The sequence below is a fragment of the Microtus pennsylvanicus genome, chromosome 13, assembly GCF_037038515.1.
Source record: "Microtus pennsylvanicus isolate mMicPen1 chromosome 13, mMicPen1.hap1, whole genome shotgun sequence".
In the NCBI taxonomy this organism is placed as follows: Eukaryota; Metazoa; Chordata; class Mammalia; order Rodentia; family Cricetidae; genus Microtus; species Microtus pennsylvanicus.
In genome coordinates, this window is record NC_134591.1 from 58244568 (window position 1) to 58270752 (window position 26185).

Below are 26185 nucleotides of genomic sequence, written 5' to 3' on the forward strand. Positions count from 1 at the left end.
GTATTGAAGTTACCATCACCATTAATGGAACAAATATATATTATGTATCTGTGGGTAAACGGCACTGATAAAAGAAGAACACTTCTACAATGTTCTGGCTAAATTATACATAAACAAAATGTAACCGGGGGGAAGGAGATGCCACAATTCAGGAGCAGTCTAAAAATAACTTGCCTATGGTCTTCAATCATGTTAACATCATAAAAGAAAAGAAAAAGGCAAGATAATTATTCTACAATAAAGACCAAAGTCATGTGATGTTTATTAGCATGATCCTGGACTGAATTCTTTATTAGGGGAAGGGAAGACACTAGAGAACATAATGAAAACAATGGGAAAAACTAGAATATAGATTGTTGATTAGACAAAAGTATTATGCCAATAATAAATTTATTTAAGTTGGCAAATATACTATAGTTTTTAATCTTTATTTTTAGGAAATAATACATATTAAAATGTTATTAATGGGGCATAATGTACATAACCCAACTATGAACAGGCTAGGAAAAAGTATGTATGTATTTTTGTTTCATGAAAGAGCAAAAGAGAGTAAGAAAAAATTCTAAAATCAGAGCAACAAATTATTAAGGACATTGGCGAATCTGAGTAAAGTGTATGTGACTTTTCTACATTGTTCTTTAGGTTTTTCTGTAAACCTGAAATTATTTCAACAGAAGTTGAAAAATGATCACATTAGTATGGGTTATAATTTAAAATGGTAGTAGATCATTTAAAGGGAGATATAGGGGTTGGGGAGTGATGTGGGATGTCCTTGTGTATGCTGTGATATTGGCTGATGAATAAAACTGCTTTGGCCTATGGCAGTGCAGAATATAGCGAGGTGGGAAATCCAAGCAGAGATACAGGGAAAAAGAAGGCAGAGTTAAGAGGAGATGCCAACAATCACCAGAGGAGTAAGATACCAGAGCAATATGGGTAAGCCACAGGGCACGTGGCAATACACAGATTATCAGAAATGGGTTAATTTATATGTAGAGCTAGCCAGTAAGAAGCCTAAGCAATTGGCCAAACAATCATAGTTAATAAATAGCCTCTGAGTGATCATTTGATAAACTGCTGCAGGACCTGGTAGGGACAACCGAAGAGCTTCCAGCTACAAATGGTACCAATGTGGGGCAGGTACATCCACATAAAGTCTGAGAAGGCTTAAAACAAAAGGGATTCTAGACACAGAGTCATAACTGGCTTCTTGGTAGCCACATCTTTTCAGATAGACTTTGCTTGTTGATGGCAAGAAGATGCATGGCGCCTTTAAGAGATGGCTTCCTGGTTCATGCTAGCAGCACAGATGGCTCTCTCAGGAGAGCACTTGAATGAGGTTTGTGGGCAGCATGCTACAACTTGGTGGCTGTGTGGACCCACTGCTTCCCACAGCTGGGGTGTTAAACATGACTCCCAGAGCCGGTGGTAAACATACCTCTGCCATGTTGGAAAGCTGAGTGGGGTGAAGCAGCCAAATCTGCTGCTTTGGTCCTAGCCATGCCCACTTAACAATTTAAAATTATCACCAAAAAAAAAAAAAGATTACAGATATACAATAAAGACAGAATCAGACAAAAAGAAAGCTCTAAACAGTCATAGTGTGTTTTTTAAAAAAAATGTATGTAGGCTTGGAAGAGAGAGAGAAAAAAAGAGTATAGGCAGTTACAGAAAAAAATACTTTAAAAAAAATCTTCAAAGAGACAGTAAAATAATATAAAAAATAAGACACACAAAGATGGAAAATACACAGAGAGCCTGGATTATGTATTTTACTGTATTTTTAAAAATTTTTTGACTGTTAATGAGCTATATGCTAAGAAACAATTGATTATAGGGGCTACTAAGTTAAAGCAACATATATATATATATTTAATCTTAAATTTTTTTTTAATTTTTCCATTCAAAAATTTACACTTCCTCCCCTCCTCCAATTTCCCTCCTGTTCTCCCCCCCCTCACCTCTCTCTCCCTCTCTCCTTAAGAGAGGGCAGGGAACCCTGCCCTGTGGGAAGTCCAAGGCCTTCCCCTCTCCATCCAGGTCTAAGAAGGTGTGCATCTAAATGAGTCTAAGGATATGTTGCTTTGAAAAAAGGTTCTGTTTTTGTTTCCACAGAAGATAAAAAGCTGTGAGTTCCTTACAGGCTAATATGGTTTGATCAAGCAAGATCCCTGGAAAGGTCTCCAATGGCAATGATGACCCAGGTGACTCAACATCCACAACAGCTTCAAGACTACCAGCTGAGATGGACAAACCACACAAAATATCCCAGGCAGGGCTTGACCATAATCCTAAATTTTCTCAGGATCCCCATAAGATTGCCAGTGCCTCCCATCAGCAGGAAGTAGTATAGCCAAACAATCATAGTTAATTTATAGCCTCTGAGGAATTATTTTATAAGCAGCTACAGGACTGGGTGGGGACAACAAAATAGCTTCTGGATACAGGGAGATGGCTCAGTGGTTAAGAGCACTTGTTCTTGCAGAGGACCCAGAACTGGTCCCCAGCACCCACATGGCTGCACACAACTAGCTATAACTCTAATTATAGGGGATCTGACACCCTTTTCTGGCCTCCTCAGGCACTGCACAAACATGATGCACAGGCATACATGCAGGCAAAATGCTCATCACATAAGAATAAATAAATCTAAAAAAGACTGAAATAAAAGGAGATATAGCACAAATATAGCTTTACAACAAAGAAACATATCTTACCCCAGTAGTTGCCACAGGAAGTGGATTGGCTGTGTAAAGGCTCCTTTTCCCATCATAGACTGGTCTACGGTCTCCAAATATAGTCACTTTGAAATGCTGAACCATTGAGTCAACTACTTCCCTAAGGAAGGGAAAAACACATTCTCATAATCCTCTGCAAGATGAAATGCAAAAATATGAACTAGCTCAAGGCACTGTTTAATGACTTCAAAATAAGATTTTGGTTTCAGAACCATAGCTTAAGATAGCAGAAAGACAGCCCACTGGCAAAGGATGACACATATTCCCAAAGACAAGAATGAATCCAGTAAACCAATCATTCTGGGATACTGTTGACCAGAAAAATATTATTAGCATTTGATTAAAAATCCCTTTCATCTTCTCTAAGCACTCCCTGACTGCTTACCTTTCTTTCTCAAACAGTAAGATGTTCTTTGTACTGTGCTAAAATACATCTTGTTTGTATCTCTATTTAGAACAATCAGCCTATTGTATCCAATTATATTCTTCATTCCTATGGTGAGTTTCTGAAGAGTAACAAACACATCTATATTCCCTACACTACCCACTCAACAATGTCACCTAATCAGTGAGATGCTATGAAGTGTCCAGCTGGGGATTGGAGCTCAGGGGTAGTGTGTCTGCCTCATATGCACAGGCCCCATGCTCACTCCCCAGCACCACAAGGAGAAAACTCTAGCCAGGCGGTTATGGTACACGCCTTTATACCCAGCACTTAGGAGGCAGAGGCAGGTGACTCTCAGTAAGTTTGAGGCCAGCCTGGTCTACGGAGTGAGTTCCTGGACAGTCAGGACTGTTATACAGAGAAACACTGTCTCAAAAAACAAAGAAAAAGAAAAAAAAACTCTATTTTAATTCCGCAAACATTTTGATACCAATATATAGTAACATGGAAAGGCATTAAAGACTTACATTATGAAATTATAGACTACAGAGAATTATACCAAATACCTACAAATCAATACAATTTTTCTTTCCTTCCTTCCTTCCTTCCTTCCTTCCTTCCTTCCTTCCTTCCTTCCTTCCTCCCTCCCTCCCTCCCTCCCTCCCTCCCTCCCTTCCTTTCTTCTTCCCTCCCTCCCTCCCTCCCTCCCTCCCTCCCTCTCTTCCTTCCTCCCTCCCTCCCTCCCTCCCTCCCTCCCTCCCTCCCTCCCTCCCTCTCTTCCTTCCTCCCTCCCTCCCTCCCTCTCTTCCTCCCTCCCTCCCTCCCTCCCTCCCTCCCTCCCTCCCTTCCTTCCTTCCTTCCTTCTTTCTTTCTTTCTTTCTTTCTTTCGAGACAGGGTTTCTCTGTAGCTTTGGAGCCTGTCCTGGAACTAGTTCTTATAGACCAGGCTGGACTCGAACTCACAAAGATCCACCTGCCTCTGCCTCGGGAGTGCTGGAATTAAAGACCACCACCCGGCTCTTTTCTTTCTTCCTTTCTTCCTTCCTTTCTTTTTTAGACAGTATAAAGCCTTGGCAGTCCCAGAAGTCTCTCTGTAGACCAGGCTACCTCCTGAGTTCTGGGATTAAAGGTGTGCACCACCGCAGCCTGGCTCTACTCACAAGTTCTTAAAGACAGTGAAAAGGCATTTAGAAGGATCCAAGCCAATTAATGTTTAGAAAGGAACTGTTTCTACAATCTCAATACATCACAACGAGATTACACTTGTACAGTGCTGGTATGATTTAAACTAAAACCAAAAGATTAAAATCTAGCCCAGATGAGTGGGGAGAAAGGGAGAAAAGGAAATCAGCATTTTCCAGGAAAAAAAGAAAACTAAGCTGACTTGATTCCCACAAAAACTTACATAGCACAAAAATCTCTATTTTCCACTCAACTTTTCAAATTTTGTATTTTACTGAAACTCTTTTAACCCAATATCATGTCTTTCATACGTAATGTGACACCAAAGATTTGATTCACCTACTTTCTTTGGGTTCGTTCAGAGACTGCTAATTAAAATTTCCTTTTATGAGTCAGGCACTGGCGGCACACGCCTTCAATCCTAGCACTTGGGAGGCAGAGATAGGGGGATCTCTGAGTTTGAGGCCAGCCTGGTCTTCAGAGAGTTCCAGGACAGCCAGGGCTACATAGTAAAAGTTTCCTTTTGTGGCCATTATTTTAAAGTCCATTTTTATATGCCACTGCCAAATTAATCAAAAAAGTTTACCAACTCCTAGAAGCCCAAACCACTCTAAACAACAACATGGTGGGGGAGATTGAGATGGTAGGGAGATTGAGAAGGTAGGGAGATTGAGATGGTAGGGAGATTGAGAAGGTAGGGAGATTGAGATGGTAGGGAGATTGAGAAGGTAGGGAGACTGAGATGGTAGGGAGATTGAGAAGGTAGGGAGACTGAGAAGGTAGGGAGATTGAGAAGGTAGGGAGATTGAGAAGGTAGGGAGATTGAGAAGGTAGGGAGATTGAGAAGGTAGGGAGATTGAGAAGGTAGGGAGATTGAGAAGGTAGGGAGATTGAGAAGGTAGGGAGATTGAGAAGGTAGGGAGATTGAGAAGGTAGGGAGATTGAGAAGGTAGGGAGATTGAGATGGTAGGGAGATTGAGAAGGTAGGGAGACTGAGATGGTAGGGAGATTGAGAAGGTAGGGAGATTGAGAAGGTAGGGAGATTGAGATGGTAGGGAGATTGAGATGGTAGGGAGATTGAGAAGGTAGGGAGACTGAGATGGTAGGGAGATTGAGAAGGTAGGGAGATTGAGAAGGTAGGGAGACTGAGATGGTAGGGAGATTGAGAAGGTAGGGAGATTGAGAAGGTAGGGAGACTGAGATGGTAGGGAGATTGAGATGGTAGGGAGATTGAGATGGTAGGGAGATTGAGAAGGTAGGGAGACTGAGATGGTAGGGAGACTGAGAAGGTAGGGAGATTGAGATGGTAGGGAGATTGAGATGGTAGGGAGATTGAGAAGGTAGGGAGATTGAGAAGGTAGGGAGATTGAGATGGTAGGGAGATTGAGAAGGTAGGGAGATTGAGATGGTAGGGAGATTGAGAAGGTAGGGAGATTGAGATGGTAGGGAGATTGAGATGGTAGGGAGATTGAGAAGGTAGGGAGATTGAGAAGGTAGGGAGATTGAGATGGTAGGGAGATTGAGATGGTAGGGAGATTGAGATGGTAGGGAGATTGAGAAGGTAGGGAGATTGAGATGGTACGGAGATTGAGAAGGTAGGGAGATTGAGAAGGTAGGGAGATTGAGAAGGTAGGGGAGATTGAGAAGGTAGGGAGATTGAGAAGGTAGGGAGATTGAGATGGTAGGGAGATTGAGAAGGTAGGGAGATTGAGATGGTAGGGAGATTGAGATGGTAGGGAGATTGAGAAGGTAGGAAGATTGAGAAGGTAGGGAGATTGAGATGGTAGGGAGATTGAGATGGTAGGGAGATTGAGATGGTAGGGAGATTGAGAAGGTAGGGAGATTGAGAAGGTAGGGAGATTGAGATGGTAGGGAGATTGAGATGGTAGGGAGATTGAGAAGGTAGGGAGATTGAGAAGGTAGGGAGATTGAGATGGTAGGGAGATTGAGATGGTAGGGAGATTGAGATGGTAGGGAGATTGAGAAGGTAGGGAGATTGAGAAGGTAGGGAGATTGAGATGGTAGGGAGATTGAGATGGTAGGGAGATTGAGAAGGTAGGGAGATTGAGAAGGTAGGGAGATTGAGATGGTAGGGAGATTGAGATGGTAGGGAGATTGAGATGGTAGGGAGATTGAGAAGGTAGGGAGATTGAGATGGTACGGAGATTGAGAAGGTAGGGAGATTGAGAAGGTAGGGAGATTGAGAAGGTAGGGGAGATTGAGAAGGTAGGGAGATTGAGAAGGTAGGGAGATTGAGATGGTAGGGAGATTGAGAAGGTAGGGAGATTGAGATGGTAGGGAGATTGAGATGGTAGGGAGATTGAGAAGGTAGGAAGATTGAGAAGGTAGGGAGATTGAGATGGTAGGGAGATTGAGATGGTAGGGAGATTGAGATGGTAGGGAGATTGAGAAGGTAGGGAGATTGAGAAGGTAGGGAGATTGAGATGGTAGGGAGATTGAGATGGTAGGGAGATTGAGAAGGTAGGGAGATTGAGAAGGTAGGGAGATTGAGATGGTAGGGAGATTGAGATGGTAGGGAGATTGAGATGGTAGGGAGATTGAGAAGGTAGGGAGATTGAGAAGGTAGGGAGATTGAGAAGGTAGGGAGATTGAGAAGGTAGGGAGATTGAGATGGTAGGGAGATTGAGATGGTAGGGAGATTGAGATGGTAGGGAGATTGAGAAGGTAGGGAGATTGAGAAGGTAGGGAGATTGAGATGGTAGGGAGATTGAGATGGTAGGGAGATTGAGATGGTAGGGAGATTGAGAAGGTAGGGAGATTGAGAAGGTAGGGAGATTGAGATGGTAGGGAGATTGAGATGGTAGGGAGATTGAGAAGGTAGGGAGATTGAGAAGGTAGGGAGATTGAGATGGTAGGGAGATTGAGATGGTAGGGAGATTGAGATGGTAGGGAGATTGAGAAGGTAGGGAGATTGAGAAGGTAGGGAGATTGAGAAGGTAGGGAGATTGAGAAGGTAGGGAGATTGAGAAGGTAGGGAGATTGAGAAGGTAGGGAGATTGAGAAGGTAGGGAGATTGAGAAAGTAGGGAGATTGAGAAGGTAGGGAGATTGAGATGGTAGGGAGATTGAGATGGTAGGGAGATTGAGATGGTAGGGCCAAAATCCTTGGGAGATAAAAGCATCCTGATTTGATATAGCACACAGCATTTCCTTAATAAATTTCTAGCAGTAGAAATTTACTTCAGTGGCCTTTCAAAGCTGAGCGGAAAACATCTACGGCTGAATTCAAAAAAATTTACTCCAGAGTTAAATCTGGTTATGGTGCCTATGCCCTCCTCAATATCCAAACTTTGAACCTGGCTGGTCTCCTCCCTCATGACCTGCCGACCCCACCTCTGCAGCATTCTTAACTCCAGCCTTCACTTCCCATTCTTTACCACCTCAGACTAAGACTTAGTCCTACGACTTGGGTTACCTAAGTTTTTTGTTTTTAATGTCTTTAGTTTTTTTCTTCTCCAATCCTTGGCGCTATTTATGCAAGGCAGTATAACTAAACGGTTGTGGAGACCACCTGGGCAACAGAGACATCAACAATGTCTCCAGTCTCTATAGCCCAAGCTGGTCTCAAATTCATATCAACCACCTACTTCAGGCTCCCTCCTAACTGCTGGTATAACAGGTCTGAGCCAACACATCTAGCTTCTAAACATTCTAATATCAAGAATGAATTCTAGCAATTATTTGTCTTTTGTTATAACAATATAAATGGGGAAGGTGGGAATATGGTCTTTTTTTGTTCAAATGTAGAATTTTTAGCAGAACACTGGAGTATATCGTTAGACAATTTCTTAGCTGATGGAGGTGGGTCATCTGTCTATCTGTTGCTTTCATTGGTTAATTAATAAAGAAACGGCTTGGCCCTCTGATAGGGTAGAATTTAGATAGGCGGAGTAAACAGAACGGAATGCTGGGAGAAAGAAGCCAAGTCAGGAGTCGCCATGATTCTCCCACTCCAGACAGACGCAGGTTAAGATCTTCCCTGGTAAGCCACCTTGTGGGCTACACAGAGTATTAGAAATGGGTTAGATCAATATGTAAGAGCTAGCCAATAAGAGGCTGGATCTGATGGGCCAGGCAGTGTTTAAAAGAATACAGTTTCCGTGTAATTATTTCGGGTGTAAAGCTAGCCAGGTGGCGGGATGCAGCCCCGCCGTTCCCCACAACACTTAGCTTTATAAGAAGTGAAACTATACAAATAAAATACATAACATTTTAACTTAAATTTTTTAATTAAATTATTTCTTTTGTGTGTGTGTGTGTGTGTGTGTGTGTGTATGTATGTATGTACGCAGGTAGGTGCACACACCATGGCATACATGTAGAGGCCAGAGGACAATTGGAGGAATCAGTTCTCACCTGCTGCCATATGGGCCTCAGGGATGAAACTCAGAACGTCAGGTCATCAGAGGTGCTTTTACCCACTTAAGTCATTTTGTCAGCAATTTTTATTTTTAAATGGGGTCCTATGGTATAGCTCTGGCTATACTGGAACTCACTATGCAGACTAGGCAGTCTGTAATTCACAGAGATCCAACTTCCTCTGCTTCTGTGCAAGGATTAAAAGTGTATACCACTACACCAGGCCAATAAGCCCAACATTTTAACTTAAAAAGATTGTTTGATAAAAATAACTTTGGAAAGAAAATTTAAGTAAATGGAGCTAAGTTTTACCAAAATTTAATGGCTTCCTTTCACTAACAAAATTAACTCAGGGGAAAGGAGAATTCTTACAGAAAATAATATTCTTTATTCTTCCTAGAACTTCAAACTACAGTTTAAAATTAAGAATTTTTCTGGCACTTACTCTAAAAATGGAACTTAACCTGATTGTGTTGAGTCTTATAAAGGGCTACAGCCTCCTTCCCACTCCTACCTCAACTATCACTTCCTACATCTTAGTACAAAGTCTGATGATGCCATCATGCTGTGGAACACAGACTGTAAATTATAATTTAATGAACAAGTATTTAATTTCAACATTTAAATACTGGATAAACCTGAGTAAGGGGAAGCTGCTTGTTCGTTCCTTCCTGCCCAGAATCAAAATAACCACACAGAAGCTGTATTAATTAAATCACTGCTTGGCCTATTAGCTCTAGCTTCTTATTGTCTAGCTCTTACATCTTAATTTCACCCATTTCCATTATTTTGTGTATTGCCATGTGGCTGTGGCTTACCAGCAAGGTTTCAGTGCGTCTGTCTCCTCTGGTGGCAGCTTATATGAATTACATGGCATCTCCCTGACTCTGCCTACTCTCTCCATACATCTTTTCCAGCCTGGCTATATTCTGTTAAGCCATTGGCTGAAAGCAGCTTATTTATTAACCAATGGCAATAAAACATATTCATAGCATACAGAGGGGAATCCCACATCGCCTGAGGTCTTATTTTCTAAAATATATGGATTGATTTTAGTTATTGTGACCACTCACTTCTTTAAAAAAAAATAGGGGCTAGAGAGATGGTTCAGCAGTTAAGTGTATGCCTGCTTTTCCAAAGATCCTGAGTTCAATTCCCAGCAACCACATGGTGGCTCACAACCATCTATAATGAGGTCTGGTGCCCTCTTCTGGCCTGCAGGCACACATGTAGACAAAATATTGTATATATAATAAATTTAAAAAATATATATATTATTACATACACTTATTACATATATATTTTAAATTTACTTATTAAGCCCACCTTCTTTTACCAAATGTCCATTATTTTTCTGTTTTTTATAATTAAAATTTTATTTCTGTACATAAGTGTTTGCCTGTATATATGTCTACGCACTATGTGTATGCCTGGTGCTCACAGAGGCCAGAAGAGAATGCTAGATTCCCTGGGGCTGGAGTTACAGATGGTTGTGAGCCACCAAAGCAGCCAGAGCTCTTAACTGCTGAGCCACAAAGTAGTCATTTTTAATCAAAACAACAACAACGCAAAAAGGAGACAAGGCCAACAACGCATACACCCAAAAGCAGAAAATAAGTCTAGAGAGTAACTCTGCAGAGAAGCTGACTCATGGAATGACTCATGAGCATTTCCTGGGTATTTCTCCAAGAGAACTCCTCCGGCTACAGTGGAAATTCATTTGGCTAGGATACCTACTCGAGAATTATGATTAATGCCTTAGTGCTAAATATCTGTTTATGCAGTACAAGAAATGCCTCATTAAGTATTAGAGATCTCTAGCCATTTATTTACAAAGATCATTTGATATTATAGAAGGTAGCAACACAATCTTTACATTAATAAGAGACAATTTGATGTAGCTTTATCCATTTTGAAAATATTAGCCAGAACTAATTGCTGCATCTTAACCTCTAACTATTTTGGTAATGTTCAAAAGGAACTGAACAGGTACATGCCCGTAATCCCCACGCTTAGAAGACTGAGGCAGAGGATCCCTGAAAGATCGAGAAAAGCCTAGGCTACAGAGTAAGATACTGTCTCAAAAGGGATGGGAGGTTGTAATAGGTCTATTTAGTTCCTATTATCCCTACCCCTTGAAGCAAATCTCCTTATATAGTCCAGGCTGGCCTGGAACTTGTTAGATGTAGACCAGGTTAACTTCAAACTCACTATTTAACTAAGGCTGGCATCTTTTTTTTATATAAAGATTTATTTATTATGTTTACAATGTTCTGCCTGCATGTGTCCCTGCAGGCCAGAAGTTGGCACCAGATTTTATTACAGGTGGTTGTGAGCCACCATGTGGTTGCTGGGAATTGAACTCAGGACCTGTGGAAGAACAATCAGTGCTCTTAACCACTGAGCCATCTCTCCAGCCCTAAGGCTGGCCTCTTAACTCATGGTTATCTTCCTGCTTCAGTCTCCTCAGTGCTGGGGTCATAGGCACACATCAGCCAACCAGCAACAAAGACTAACCATCACAGGTCCACCCTTTGTCAACATAAAAATTATTATTATTATTTTCACTTTTCGAGACAAGCTTTTGCTGTAGCTTTGAGCCTGTCTTGGCACTAGCTCTTGTAGACCAGCCTGGCCTTGAACTCACAGAAGTCTCTACCTGCCAAGTGCTGGGATTAAAGGTGTGCACCACCACCACTACCCAGTGAAACACGTTATTTTTATCCATAGTATTCTATCCCCAGTCCTCAAAGGTTGTAGCAGCTTATGATGCAAAATGCATTTAGTTAATCTAGAGGTGTTCCCCCCAAATGTGAACAGTTCTAACACTTTCCAAACACCCCAGTCGAAAGTGTCTTCCGAGACTCAAGGCAATCTCTTAATTGTGAGCTGTTGTAAAATAAAAACCCAAGTCCTATATCCCCAACAAATAACATTACAAAGAAAATGTTAAGAAAAGAGAGGAATCAGAATAGGAAGTGAAGACTAGGCCAAAGACTGCTACCAAGCAGGGAAAACACCAAACTCTGTGGTCCCGTGACTCACAGTCATTTGAACTGAGCTCAATTGCCTTGGGTAGCCCCACCCCTCCCTTGGGCTGGCTGACCCTAAGCCTGCAGCTTTTCTAGGTGTGCTTCTCAAGGTCCTGGCATCTCTAACGTCAACAATTTAGATTTTACTTTCAATGAGCTCTCAGGGCCCCTTTGTAGGGACTCTGGCACTGCCATTTTCACTGTACTGTGTAGCCTCAGTGGCTTTCCGGAAACTCAGTACAAAGTTTTAGAACCAGGCAACCTTTGAATTTTTCCACCAAGTTGTGCTGTCAGACCAAGATGTAGTCTGGTATTCTGCTGCCACAGGTGAAGTGGCTTCTGTGCACCCTGGTGCTGAACCCAAGAAAACACTTCCATGGGCAGTGTTTTCTTTCTTTTTAACTTTCTTTTTATTTAGTCTATGTGTCTCTCACATCATGCTTTTTGATCCCATTCATTTCCCTGTCCCTTTGCATCTGCCCTCTGGCCCTATAAACACCTTCCCCAATAAAACATTATTTAAGAGAAAAAAAGGGGCCGGGCGGTGGTGGCGCACGCCTTTAATCCCAGCACTCGGGAGGCAGAGGCAGGAGGATCTCTGTGAGTTCGAGGCCAGCCTGGTCTACAAGAGCTAGTTCCAAGACAGGAACCAAAAGCTACGAAGAAACCCTGTCTCGAAAAATCAAAAAAAAAAAAAGAGAGAGAGAGAGAAAAAAGGGAAGAAATTAAAAATCTCATCATGGAAGCTGTAGAATGACACAGTGAGTCACACAGTAAAGCCTTTTGTCCATGTATCTTTACTCACAAGTGTTCATTGTAAAGAGTCATTGATTTGGTAGAATCTAGGCCTCTGGTTTCTACACTATTGGTGGGACTTTTCTTGGATATCCTGTAGTTGCCTGTGTTGTGGAGATCCTGCAGCTTTGGGTCTGTGGGTCAGGTCCCTTCACACACTCCAGATCATAGATGGGGGGTTTGTTGACGCGGGCCAAGTCATAACCCTGGTTTTAGGCCTGGGCAGCTGCAGGATTGGTCCACAGTCCACTTCTCCCCTGTCCCCATCACTAGGGTGAGCACTGCTAGAGCTAATTCACCCCCTGTAGCAATGAGCAAGGGGCAGGGGCAGTTCTCCTGCCTTCACACCCTCAGGGCTGGCTTTCCCATACCTACACCAAAGGGCCAGCTCCACTGTGTTGCCCAAGCATGGTTCAGGGACCATTCTCTAAGGCAGTACAGCTGGTGAGGGGCAGGGACAGCCCTCCCACTCCCGTGACCTGTACCAGCCACTGATGGGTGAGGAGGGAAGTGAGGGAAGGACATCTCTCCTCCACCCATGCCACATATCAGATGAGTACGGTGGTAAGGGGCAATGAGTAAAGGGGGCATCTCTCCCCACCCCCACCGCCACATGACAGACAAGCCAACAGGACTGGCTGCTCTATTACCCAGGGCCCGCTCTCCTGAGTCTTGTAGCTGGTGAGGGGCAGGGACAGCTTTCCTGCTCTTGTGACCTCAAGGCCAGTTCTCCCACCCACCCCAGGAGTGGATGGGCAGGGTGGGATGGAGAAGGTGGGCTGTCTTCGAGGGAATCCCTGCAGCAGCATTCTTCACGGATCCTCAGTTAAGGCTCTCTCCTTTCAAAGGAGCTGCATGTTCACAAGCTGGACTCTTTGATGGTGAGTTTCTAGACTCCTGGCACCTTCCTCTTATCCCAGTACAAGACGAGAGATTTATTTATTTAGAGATAAAGTCTCTGTCTGTGTGTGTGTGTGTTGAAACAGGGTTTCTCTGAGTAGCCCTGGCTGTATGTGTGTGTGTGCTGTGTGTTTTGAAACAGGGTTTCTCTGAGTAGCCCTGGCTCTGTGTGTGTGTGTGTGTGTGTGTGTGTGTGTGTGTGTGTGTGTGTGTGTGTGTTTTAAAACAGGGTTTCTCTGAGTAGCCCTGGCTGTCCTGGAACTCAAGCTCACTTTGTAGACCAGGCTAGTCTCGAACTGAGAGCTGCTTGCCTCTACCTCCCAAATGTTGGGATTAAAGGCGTGTGTAACCGTCACCTTGCTCTGAGATTTCTCTTTACTGACCTTACTTTCTTTGACAATGTTAACATATCCTTCTTACATGTATCTTTGAACTTGCTCATCCTCCTTTCCTCACCAAGCTGCACATTTGAAGTACCTTTCTGTGCTCACTGTAGCTCTGATGAAGAGCAGTGAGAGGGAATTATGTCACAGCCTGGATGCCACCTGTCTTGAAACTCCCTCCACCAAACAATACAGTCCATTACTTTTTAATTCATTCTCAGTCAAATTTTCAGAACACAGGCAGAATTCAGACAGATTTTTTTTTTGCCATAATATGACACAAATAAGCTAAATAGTCTATTTCTGGATTGGGTGGCTTCCAGAAACCTTATAACTAGGCCTCTGCTATCTGCATTCTGGGCTTCCAAAGTCCCTTCAAAATGGCTCAGAAGATCTGCTGACAGCATTCTAGGGCTTCTGTAGCCGAAGTCTTCCAAACAACAGCACAAGGAGAGAATTTCCAGGCCAAAAGAGAAGACTGGGAAGACAAGGGAAGACTGGACTACAGCAAGACCAAAACCCAGTAGGACAAACAGCAAACCCTGTACTCCATGTCCAGCATCTGAGGCTTGGGGCATCATTCTTCCTATTAACCAGTTCCAAAAGCCTATTAACCACATGTGGTTTTTTTTATTTTTTTAAATTACATTTTTATTTTATTAATTTTGTAAGTGTGGGGAAGCATGCCATGGTACATATGTGGAGATATGAGTCTGTTTTCTCCTTCCGCCATGTGGGTCCTAGGGCTCAAACTTGGGTCATCAGCAATCAGGTTTGGTGGTAGGCACTTTTACTCTTCCCTCCCCTCCCCACAATGACGTTTATCACGGCAACAAATCCATGAGTACTAGTTTTTTGCATTATTTTTCTTGCAGTCGTGACAAATATCTGAGAAAACTATTTCAGAAGGGTTTGTTTAGTGCACAGATTGAGAGGTGCAATCCACCACAGCACACAAGTCTTAGCAGCAAGAACACGAAGCGCTTGACCACACTATGTCCATTCAGAAAAGTCAAGAAATGAATGTTACTACTCAGCCGGCCTCCTCCTTTTTCCTCTTTCATTCAGTTTGGAACCATAGTCCTTGGGATGGTACCACCTACATTCAGGGTGGGTCTTTAGCCCTCAGCTGACCCTCTCTAAAAATTTCCACATTTATAAATGTGAATGGAGTGTCTCCTGCGTGATTCCAAACCCAGTCAAGAAGACCAGGACGACTCACCAACACCCCTACGACATTTGCTCTTCTCTACCTTCTTCACTTTATAATGGCTTCACTGTTGTTGTTTTGTGTTATTTGGGACAGGGTCTCCCTATACAGCTCTAGCTGTCCTGGAACTCACTCTGTAGACCAGGCTGGCCTCGAACACACAGAGGTCCATGTGTCTCTGCCCCCTAAGTGCTGGAATTAAAAGTGTGTGCCACCAAGCCCAGCTATGGCATAAACACACACACACAGATGCACTTTGGATAGATGGGCAGACAGGGTCTAATTATTTTTTTTTTAAGATTTATTTATTCATTATGTATACAGCGTTCTGCCTGCATGTACACCTGCAGGCCAGAAGAGGGCACCAGGTATCATTACAGATGGTTGTGAGCCAGCATGTGGTTGCTGGGAATTGAACTCAGGACCTCTGGAAGAGCAGTCAGTGCTCCTAACCTCTGAGCCATCTCTCCAGCCCCCAGGGTCTAATTATTTTAGACCAACTAAATTCATTTTCTTCCAAGTGAAGCTTCTGCAGTTCTGATTCCACTTTTTTTTTTTTTTTTTTTTTTTTTTGGTTTTTCGAGACAGGGTTTCTCTGTGGTTTTGGAGCCTGTCCTGGAACTAGCTCTTGTAGACCAGGCTGGTCTTGAACTCACAGAGATCCGCCTGCCTCTGCCTCCCAAGTGCAGGGATTAAAGGCATGCGTCACCACTGCCCGGCTTAAAGTGTGTTTTTAAGTCATTTTACCTTCCTGGATTTCATCTATATTGGATTAACTGAACTCTTAAGAGGTTATTTCTAACATTACATTCCAGAATTTTTCTTGCCCTCAAGAGGACTCTTAATCTTGACATTCATATAGTTACTGTTTTAACATCATATAATGAATGACTAAGCGCTCATTCACTTTCAGTTATAACAGAAATATTTGTAGTTAGAACGGTAAATCCAAGAAAAGTTAATCCAACAATCATATTTCTTACATGTCATACTGTTAAATTACAAATTCCTTTTACTTTTCATTTACTTATTATTTTTTAATTTAAAAATGTGAGAGAGGGCATATACTCCCGCCACCATCGTTTTAAAGAGAGCATTACAAAAATGGTAGGTGAAGTGTGGAGAAAAAAAACCCACAAACATAAATGAACTAACAGCGGCTGCAGAGCAATGTCAGTACACTGTAAAGATGTTACTCCCATTGGACAGCTGCTGCGGAGCAATCTCCGTACACTGTAAAGATGTTACTCCCACTGGTTCATAAAGAGCTGACTGACCCATGGCTGGGCAGGATAAGGTTAGCAGGAGAGTAAGACTAAGAGAATACTAGGAAGAATGAGGAGTCTGGGGAAATGCTATGAGATGCGGAGCGAGCAGGATGGGAAATATTACGTAAAGTAAATGAGCCCTGGGGTAGCAGGTAGATTAATAGAAATGGGTTAGGTTATAAAAGCTGGCTAAAAACAAGTTTAGGCTATTGGCCGAGCATTTATAATTAGTATTAAATCTGTGTGGTTATTTGGGAAGTGGCTGGCAGGACAGAAAAGTCCGCCTACAAACAGCAACACAAAAGACATGCTCAGAATACTTGACCAGATTTCAAACAACATGTGGATATGACCTGGACCTTTTCTATTACCACATGAATAGCATGGAAACTCATACATAATGAAATAATCTGAAGGAAGTTTACAAATTTATCATCCACTGCTGAAGTAAAAATTTCAAAACAAATTACCATGTATTCCTGTCATGTATATACATTCTGTGTATACCATGTCAAAGTGTTATGTCTTGGATCTCTGTGAGTTCGAGACCAGCCTGGTCTACAAGAGCTAGTTCCAGGACAGGCTCCAAAGCCACAGAGAAACCCTGTCTCGAAAAACCAAAAAAAAAAAAAAAAAAAAAAGTGTTATGTCTTATCACTGTTATTCAAACATGTAAGAGAGAGACACATATAATTTACTAAGGCAAATACAAACAGCAAATGGCAGTTAGACTTCATGATTCTTACCTGTTCACTCTCCTAGGACACTTGTCTGGTTTAATATCTACCTCATAGAGGTAGACATCAATCTTTGGGATTTCAACTTGAAAACAGTTAGCCAGCAGTTTAATGGGTTTGCCCATAGTGCCATATCCAGGTCTTCTGGGCACTATGAGTAGGGGCTGGGCCCCAATGGGTCCTGTATGAAGGGGAAAAAAAGTGTCCCACAGTTAAAAGCCATCTTTATATACCCTTGTCAACTAGAGTAGGTTAGAACTCTAGGTACAGCTGGTAGATGTAAAACTTAGTTCCGAAAGACGACATTATCCTCAGAATTTCTATTTCTTCCTCTCATTTTATTCTTTTCATTAAAAACAAGTAGCTAGGCTCTGGGAGGGATAGACAGAAGGACCACTGTGCAAACTCAAGTCAGCTAGCTCAGAGCAGACCCAGGCAACAGGGACCAACAGCAAAACCAATGAAAAAGAAAATGAAGAATAAAACTTAATATAAAAAGTAAAATGGGGGCTAGGGAGATGATGGCTCAGTGGAAAAGTAAGTGTACTAAGTTCATCTCCAAATTCAACGTGATGAAATGCATGTGATTTTATACATTTGGCCTCATGACTAACCGGACACACGAGCATGGAACTTCTAGTACGCTCAGAGTTGCTATTCCAAATTCCACTCAATTATTCATAAACTCATCCAAACAGACAGCAGTTACAGTCATACTGCCTACGCCTAAATAATCTCTTGTACAGTATTAAACCTGTTAAGGGTTAACTGCCTCAGATGTTAATATAGGGAAAAATATTTTAAGGAATTTTCTCCCTTGAAAATAAGAGCACTCGGAAGGCAGAGACAGGCGGATCTCTGTGAGTTTGAGGTCAGCCTGGTCTACAAGAGCAAGTTCCAGGACAGGCTCTAAAGCTACAGAAAAACCCTGTCTCGAAAAACAAACAAACAAATAAACAAAAAAAGACAATAAGAGCTAACATTAAGTAGCCCATTTTGCAATCTATCCATTAACCATTTTGAAAATTCAAATAAACACGCATAACTTATGCTGTTAGGAGATTTAAAAATCAAATAGAATAGAGCATCAAAAATAGTATTTGAGCAAAAATGAAATTAAAAATAGTACATACATTTATTGTGAAATTTTTATTGCAAATTTTCTTCTAAAAATGAAAAAATCTAAAAATGTCTCATTTATTCATGTTTATAGTCTATAAATACCTTCTGATTTCCCAAGAATTTGACAATTATGAAGTGAATAAAATAAGTGTCTGATATAAAATTAAAACTTTCAGATTATTTTATTAAACTGATATTCCAGTCAAAGCTGTGAACCAAATCACAAAATCAACATAATTATAAACTGATATATATATAAATAAACTAATACATGTCAATACCAACTTACTAAGCAAACTTTGCTCAAAGAATAAAAGGAAGCAGTACTTATTTATCTTTTCATTCATTTTACTGTTTGTTAAGCAAACTACAAAACTCTACATTTATAAAAAAGAAAGCATTAATTGTGTGAATCTCAATAGTCTTTTTTTTTAAGCATTGGCTAGCCAAAGAAAGTCATTAATATTAACATAGACAATGCAGAAAACCGCAGAAACTCCAAGTACAGAAAGGCTGTTCATGTATCCTAACAGCATAGTCATTATGGTTAGAACACACACAATATTCTTTCTCACATCTGTTCTGTTAATGAGTCAAGAATGAGGGTCTATGAGTATCTGAATTAGAAAGTAGGAGTGTCTGGTAAACGCTGTTCATCCTAACACTCTCAGACCAAACAGGTCCAGAAAAGGAGTCAGTTGCAAATAAATTATCTTTTTAGTTTTACTTTCCTGAAAACATAACTATCACTTTGGCTTTTTTCTCTTATATATTAACTATTTAAAACAAATTACCTTCTAAGGTTTAAGAGCTGTAAAAGAGTGTTTTGTTAGATTAACAAAAACACTGACTTCAGTCTTTCAGGTAAAGTAAGGATTTTAAGAATTTAGAAACCAAATGAAACCAGATATTTATATTATAAAGTAAAATAATTTTCAACTAGAATCCAAGAGCTAAAGACAATTTGGAAAAAATTTCCTCCGAGCTAGGGTTTTTCCATATACACGAGGGAACTCTTCCAGGGGCTATTCCCAGGCCTCTTTGCATACTGTCAGGCCAGGCCTACAAAACCCAAACAAATGCAGTGTTCCCAATGAAAAACACAGCTAATACATATTAATACCAACTTATTAGGCAAAATTTGCCCAAAGAATAAAAGGAAACAGTATCTATTTATCTTTTTATTTATTTTAGCTAGTTTTCACAACAGATAGTTGACTAGTTTCTAGCTTGAATTTTAAAAGTGAGTATTGGTTGTATCATAGTGATAGTCTCATGGTTGTTTTTAAATATCTTCATTATGTTTATAAAACTACATTTTACTCTCTGAGTTCGAGGCCAGCCTGGTCTACAAGAGCTAGTTCCAGGACAGTCTTCAAAGCCACAGAGACCCCTGTCTTAAAACACTCCCCCAACCCCCTAAAAAAACTCTACATTTTAAGGTTAAATTTTTTTTGTTTTGTTTTGACCTGTTCTTTAAAGTCTTTAGTTTTTGAGACAGGATCTCATTATATACCCCTAGCTGACTGGAAGCTCATTATGCAGACTAGCCTGTCATAAACACAGAGAGCCTGCCTCCACCTTCCCAGTGCAGGGCAGAAGTGGTTTGTCACCATAGTGGGCCCTAAATTCTTTAAGAGGAAAAAGGGTGGCTATAATCAAAGTACATTATATGCATATATGAAAAGGTTAAAATATACTAAACTATTTTCCACATTATAAACTTATAATTTCTTTAAAAGAAAAGAAAAATGATGCTTCTTGTCTCCTAATAGTCTCTCAGGGTACCCTATCATTAATAGAAAAATTAAATTCTGAAACAATAATCAAAATAACCTTGCATGTTTTTTGTAATTCAAGCTGTCAGTCTTTTTGTTGTTGTTGTTTTTTTTTTTTTTTTGCTTTTTCGAGACAGGGTTTCTCTGGTTCTGGAGCCTGTCCTGGAACTAGCTATTGTAGACCAGGGGCTGGTCTCAAACTCACAGAGATCCGCCTGCCTCTGCCTCCTAAGTGCTGGGATTAAAGGCGTGCGCCACCAGCACCCGGCTCAAGCTGTCAGTCTTAAATAGCAAATGCTAAAATGTTGTAACAGTCATTTCAGGACAGCACAAACAAAATTTTCAGTGATAATACAGTAGGAAAAAACCCTTAGTATTTCCAAATTCCCAACCAACACACAAAGGTGCAATATGACATTTTCCCCCTCAAAACAAATCATAAGTATAAAATCGTATATGACAATAAACACTTCCAAAATGGCACTGTGTATATTAGTGATTGTGAATCCACCACTCTCAACCTCCTCTTTCAATCCTCCCTCTTATTTTGAGGCAGGGTCTCTCTATGTAGCCCTGGCTGGCTTCCGAATCTCAGCTCTCCCCTCAGCCTTCCGGAGTGCTGAGAAGGCAGGAGAGGGCCATTCCATTATGACGGACTCCGTGTCTCATTCTTGATCTAGTTCTAGCTTCCTTTGCATCCAGCTTTTGTTCTTCTGAAATGTAGTCTCAAATGAGCTTTGCTTTTCCTGCACTTTATTTAGTGTTTTTGTACACGTGCACCCCCATGCCTGTATCTACATATGTCTGTATTGGTGGAACAACTTTAGGAGTCAGTTTTCTCCTTCCACCAAGTGAGAGACCTCAGTTGACCTTGGTGGCAAGTTCTTTTTCCTTTTCCTTTACCCACTGAGGCAGTCATCTTGCTAGCTTCTAACTGACTCAAAAAAAAAAGCCTTTTTATTAATAAAGAAATACAGGGTTCTAGGACAACTATGTTCAGAGAGGAATTAAAAGTTTAACTTAAGGAGGCTGGAGAGATGGCTCAGCAGTTAGAGAACTTCCTGTTTTTGCAGAGGACCCAGGTTCAGTTCCCAGCACCCACAAATGGCTGTTCACTAAACTTTATAACTCCAGTTCCAGGGGACTCAATTCCCTCTTCTGGCTCTGTGAGCACCAGGCACACATGTGGTATACACAATACATATATGCAGTCAAACACTCATAAGGTAAAAATAAATAACTTAAAAAAAAGTTTAGCTAAGATTTCCCTTTTCTGCAAGATTGTATAAGCCATGACAAATTGGCTTACATATTAGTAACTTATGATAAAAATAAACGATTTCCCTCCTTCGACATCTTCCCCTCTGTTGACTGTTTCTGTCCTTCCCAGTTTCCGCAGTCATTAAGTCCCAAAGAAATCACACAGAGGTCTACATTAATTATAAACGGATTGGCCTAGTATCTCAGGCTTCTTATTAACTCTTATAATTTATATTAGCCCATAATTCTTGTCTGTGTTAGCCACATGGCTTGGTACCTTTTTTGGCGAGGCAGTCATATCTTGCTTCCTCTGTGTCTGGATGACAACTGCAGACTGAGATTTCCTCTTCCCGGGATCCTCCTGTTCTCCTTGCCCTGCCTCTACTTCCTGCCTGGTCGCCCAGCCTCTACTTCCTGCCTGGCTACTGGACAATCAGCGTTTATTTAAAATACAAGCGACAGCACCCACAGCACCCCTCCAATGCTGGGAATGGAATTCTGAGTGTGCTCGAAAGCAATCTATAACTGAAACTCCCAGGCTTCCCACAGATTAGTGGAGAATATTTACATTTAAGTATAATTCATTTCTGAACAACAGCTGGACTTTACCTAAAAATATAAACTAATGTACTAGACTTCAAAATATAAGTAGCATTTAAATAACCATTTCCTGGTTTTCCTATCTCACTTTATTTGGACACAAAGTACAGTTGTAGACCAGAAATACAGCTCAACTATAATTAGACCTGAAACATAGTTCCATCAGAAGTACCCTTAAGGAATCATAGATATGCATGTAAATTATTACACAAAAAATTAATTACTCTATTTTTGATTAAATCAATGTTCGGACGGTAGTGTGAATAAAAATGGCCCTATAGGCTCATAGGGACTGGCATTATTGGGAGGTGTGGCCTTGTGGAGGAAGTGTGTCACTGTGGGCAGATTTTGAGGCTTTAGATGCTCAAGCCAAGCCTAGTGTCTCAGTTCTCTTCCTGCTGCCTGCTGATCAAGATGTAGAACCTCAGTTCCCTCTCCAGCACCAGGTCTGACTGTGTGCCACCATGTGTCCTGCCATGATGATAATGGACTAAAACTCTGAAACTGTAAGCCCACACAATTAAATGCTTTCCTTTATAAGAGTTGCCATGGTCATGGTGTCTCTTCACAGCAATAGAAATCCTAAGATACATGGTACTAAATTGGTGGGCTGTATAAGAAAAATCAAAAAATCCCATACAAAGTTAGGCAGTCATACACATCTTTAATCTATGCAATGAGGCCTAGTCTCAAAAATAAAATAAAATAATACCCTTGTGATATTTCATGTGAACAGGAAAGGAAGGATAAATGTTTTTAGTGAGGAATGCTCCATCATGAAATCATTACATGATATTTATATTTAACATCCTCCATTGCACTACATAAATTTAAGATTTCTATGTATTCACATAATAAACAATCTATCAGCAAGTGATTCCTGAGAAGATCCATTCAAAAGAAAAACAGAAGTTGAGAGCCAAAAATTTCAGTACTAACCTAACGGGCTATTAAAGAACATCTATATCTAGTTTTTGGGGGGGGGGCAGGTTCAAAACAAAGGTTCTTTGTGTAACAGCCCTAGGTGTCCTGGAACTTGCTCTGTAGACCAGGCTGGCCTCCAATTCACAGAGATCTGCCTGCCTCTGCCTCCCAAGTGCTGGGATTAAAGGTGTGTGCCATCACTGCCTGGCATATGTCTAAATATTTTTAATTTAAGATTTATTTTTTTGTTTAATGTGTATGAGCGTTTTGTCTGCATGTATGTATGTGCATCATATGCTTGCCTGATGCCGTTAGATGTCATAAGAGGGCGCCAGATCCCCTGAGACTCATGTTACAATTTTAAGCCACCACATGTTGCTGGAAATCAAACCCTGGTCCTCTGCAAGAGCAGACAGTGCTCTTAATTGCTGAGCCAACTCTCCAATCCATATATCTAAGAAATTTTAAACCAAAATATGTATTTGTCAAATTTTGAATTAAAAAAATCTAGTTGTCAATTTTCCTAAGTATATTTCCAATTTCACATTCACCATTAATAATTACACAAAAGATGTAAGAACAATAAAATCTCTCTCTCTTTCTTTCTCTCTTTCTCTAAAACAGGGTCTCACTATGTAGTCCTGGCTAGCCTTGAACTCATAGAGTTCCACCTGCCTCTGCCTACCAAGTACAAGGGTTATAGGTATGTGCCACAATGCCTAGCCCAAAAAACCATTTCTGATGTTAACATTCTTGATCCTGATACTAGACAACAGCCAATCACAGATAAACTTTATTGAAGAATAAACTCTGTGTTCCAAGATGACCAAGCCGGATTGACAAAACTTTTTGTTTTAATTTTAGTTTGTTTGTTGAGACAGAGTCTCACTATGTAGCCCCCCTTGGCTGTCCTGGAGCTCTCTATGTAGACCAGGCCGGCCTCCAACTCACAGAGATTGAACCATCTTTGCCTCCTAAGTGCTGGGACCAAAGGTGTGAGCCACCATGCCCAAGCTAGTTGATAAATCTTAACTATACCTGATGTGAAGACACATCAATTACTCTATATTTTATCAAAAGAATACCTAAAAAGAAAAGGTAAAATTCATTTTCCCTAAGTGTATCAGCTGACTAGGTGGTCTGATATCACAAGTACTTTCTAGAATGTTGTCAATATTTTCATGTGAAAATACTTAATTTGGGGGAAATACCTTCAAAAGTTTTAGACAGATGATTAACCAAGTATTTGCTTTCATGCTTAGTTTTTCAGGCTTGACGACAAGGTAGCTATATAAAAATCAGATCACTGCGCCGGGCAGTGGTGGCGCATGCCTTTAATCCCAGCACTCGGGAGGCAGAGGCAGGCGGATCTCTGTGAGTTCGAGGCTAGCCTGGTCTACAAGAGCTAGTTCCAGGAGAGGAACCAAAAAAGCTACAGAGAAACCCTGTCTCGAAAAAATAAAAAAAAAATCAGATCACTGGAAATAATCAGTTATCTTATAAAGTAAGAACAGTACAGATAAAACGTAAAGTTTAAGAACAAGGAAAAGACAGGCTGGAAATACACAAATTGGTAATAAGAGTCTAAAACTTCAGTCTAGACAGATTTTGCATTTTAGAAAATATGAAGGAAGATAGAACATAGAAGGAAAAAATGGTAGAAACTGTGAAGAAATTCCATGTGATAAAGGAAATGCCTGTTTGTATACACTTGACAATTATGTCACTAGTTTCTTTCATATTAGGTTTTCTTATATTTGGGGACCTTTCAAATTGGCAAAGGAAGATAAAAAAATTATGGGATTTGTTATACCACAACAACAAGACAGTCCCCAATTATTATGGAAACTATACATTACTGATCTTGTGGATGAAGAGAACTTTCAAATTTAGGGAACAAGGGCGATCACTTGGTAAGCAAACCGTTATGTAACACCTATTTCATGTCGCTCTCTCAGTTACTTTAGAAGCGCTGACTTCTTTTTCCTTTTTAAAGACAAGTCCTGCGCAGGCTGCCATTTTTTTTTTTTCTCTCTCAAAAGGCAAAACTGTTTTCTAAATCCGGATTTCCAGGTATATGCCAAGCGCTGCTGTAGGGAAACAGCGGCCGCATTCTGAAGATCTACCTTCTCACATAAGCAGGGATGCAGACTGAGAGAGCATCTCTTAGCGCCTCAGAGACTACATGCCACACTGCCACAGCCGCTGGGAATCTCGGATGCAAGCAATGCCATCTTGCATCTGACGTTGCCCGGACACCAATTTCAAACTCAATCCCATCGGTTATCTCAGAGTATCCTCACGCTACTCTAAGAGGGGAGAAAGGGTGGTGACTGACTGTCCAGCCTGCATGGAACACGCGACCCGGTTAAAGGATACGCACGGTCTTGAACATTTCCAGCTGGAATTACAAAAGCAAGGGCAAACTCCTCCATATCCTCAGGGGAGCAGCACTCTAAGGGATGACATCGCCGGGATAAAGCCAAACTTCAACCCTCCGGGTAGTTTTGCCAACTCAGTGGCCCCCGGAGAGTAGTGCGGGACTGTGGAGAAGCCACCCGCGTCGGGCCCGAAAACCAGCTACTCCTTTCACTGACAGCACCCGAAGTGGAAGGAGCGAGGATGCTCAGGGGACACCCATGGGGTAACGACCTCGCCCGCCCCGTCCGGCGGCCCCGACTCACCTGCGGAGCCGATTTCCATTCATGGAGCTGGGGGGAGTGCTTCACGAGAGAACGGTGCCGCCGCTGAGGCGACGAAGGGACGCCCTCGGGCCGGGCAGAGGAGCCGCTGTCAGGCGAGGACAGAGAGGGGCGTGAGGCGAGGACGCTGAACCCGGTCCGGAACTTGCGTCGCCCGCAGCTGCTGACGCGTGCACCGCTCGCTCCCCGACCCACCGGCCACCGCCGTCGCCGCCGCCGCCGCTCGCTCTCCCCAGCCGCCCCCGGAAGCACGCCCTCGTCAGTTCCGCTCTCCCCCACCCCCCGCGCCCCGCTCGCAGGGTCCGCAGCTCGCCCCGAGCCGGAGCCGCGCAGGCACGACGACGTCCACGCCGGCTCGGCCAGCGGCCGAGGACTCTGGGGAGCTGTGGGCGGGCGAGCGGGCGCCCGGCCGGGGCGGAGCCGTGAGCGCGCGGCCGCCCTGCTCCCGCTGTGCCTGACGGTGACAATCCCGGGCGAGCGGCCGGCCTCTTCCCCGTGACAGTCTCCGGTCGGGGACCAGCCGGGACCGCTGTCTGAGGCGATGTCGCTGCCAGCCTGAGGAGCTCACCTGAGGGACAGCCTACCTGAGAGTGGCGGGTGACCAGCCGAGGACGTCCTCTGCCTCCTAGCTCCGCGTGCCACGCCCGCTTGGAGCACAGGCACCGGGCGGTAACCACCACAGGAGATTCGCTAAGTACGCAAAGTTGCTTTAACAGCCTTTTTTTGAGGTGGATTAAAAATAAAGTCCAATATAGTTTTAAAATAAATGATTAAGAAACGGGACATTACC

At 42.1% G+C, this 26185-nt stretch overlaps 1 protein-coding gene across 2 annotated transcripts in view; it reads right to left on the reverse strand.

The window, feature by feature from the left end:
- Positions 1–25661, reverse strand: part of Ago3 (argonaute RISC catalytic component 3) — a 104081-nt gene extending 78420 nt beyond the window's left edge. For both annotated transcript variants that reach the window (XM_075946872.1, XM_075946873.1), the window contains exons 1-3: positions 25378–25661; positions 17019–17190; positions 2718–2838 (exon numbers count right to left, since the gene is read on the reverse strand). In XM_075946872.1, coding sequence (XP_075802987.1) covers positions 2718–2838; positions 17019–17190; positions 25378–25396 — 312 coding nt within the window. In that variant the 5' untranslated portion in view covers positions 25397–25661. The remainder of the gene's footprint in view (positions 1–2717; positions 2839–17018; positions 17191–25377) is intronic.
- Positions 25662–26185: the final 524 nt, after the last annotated feature.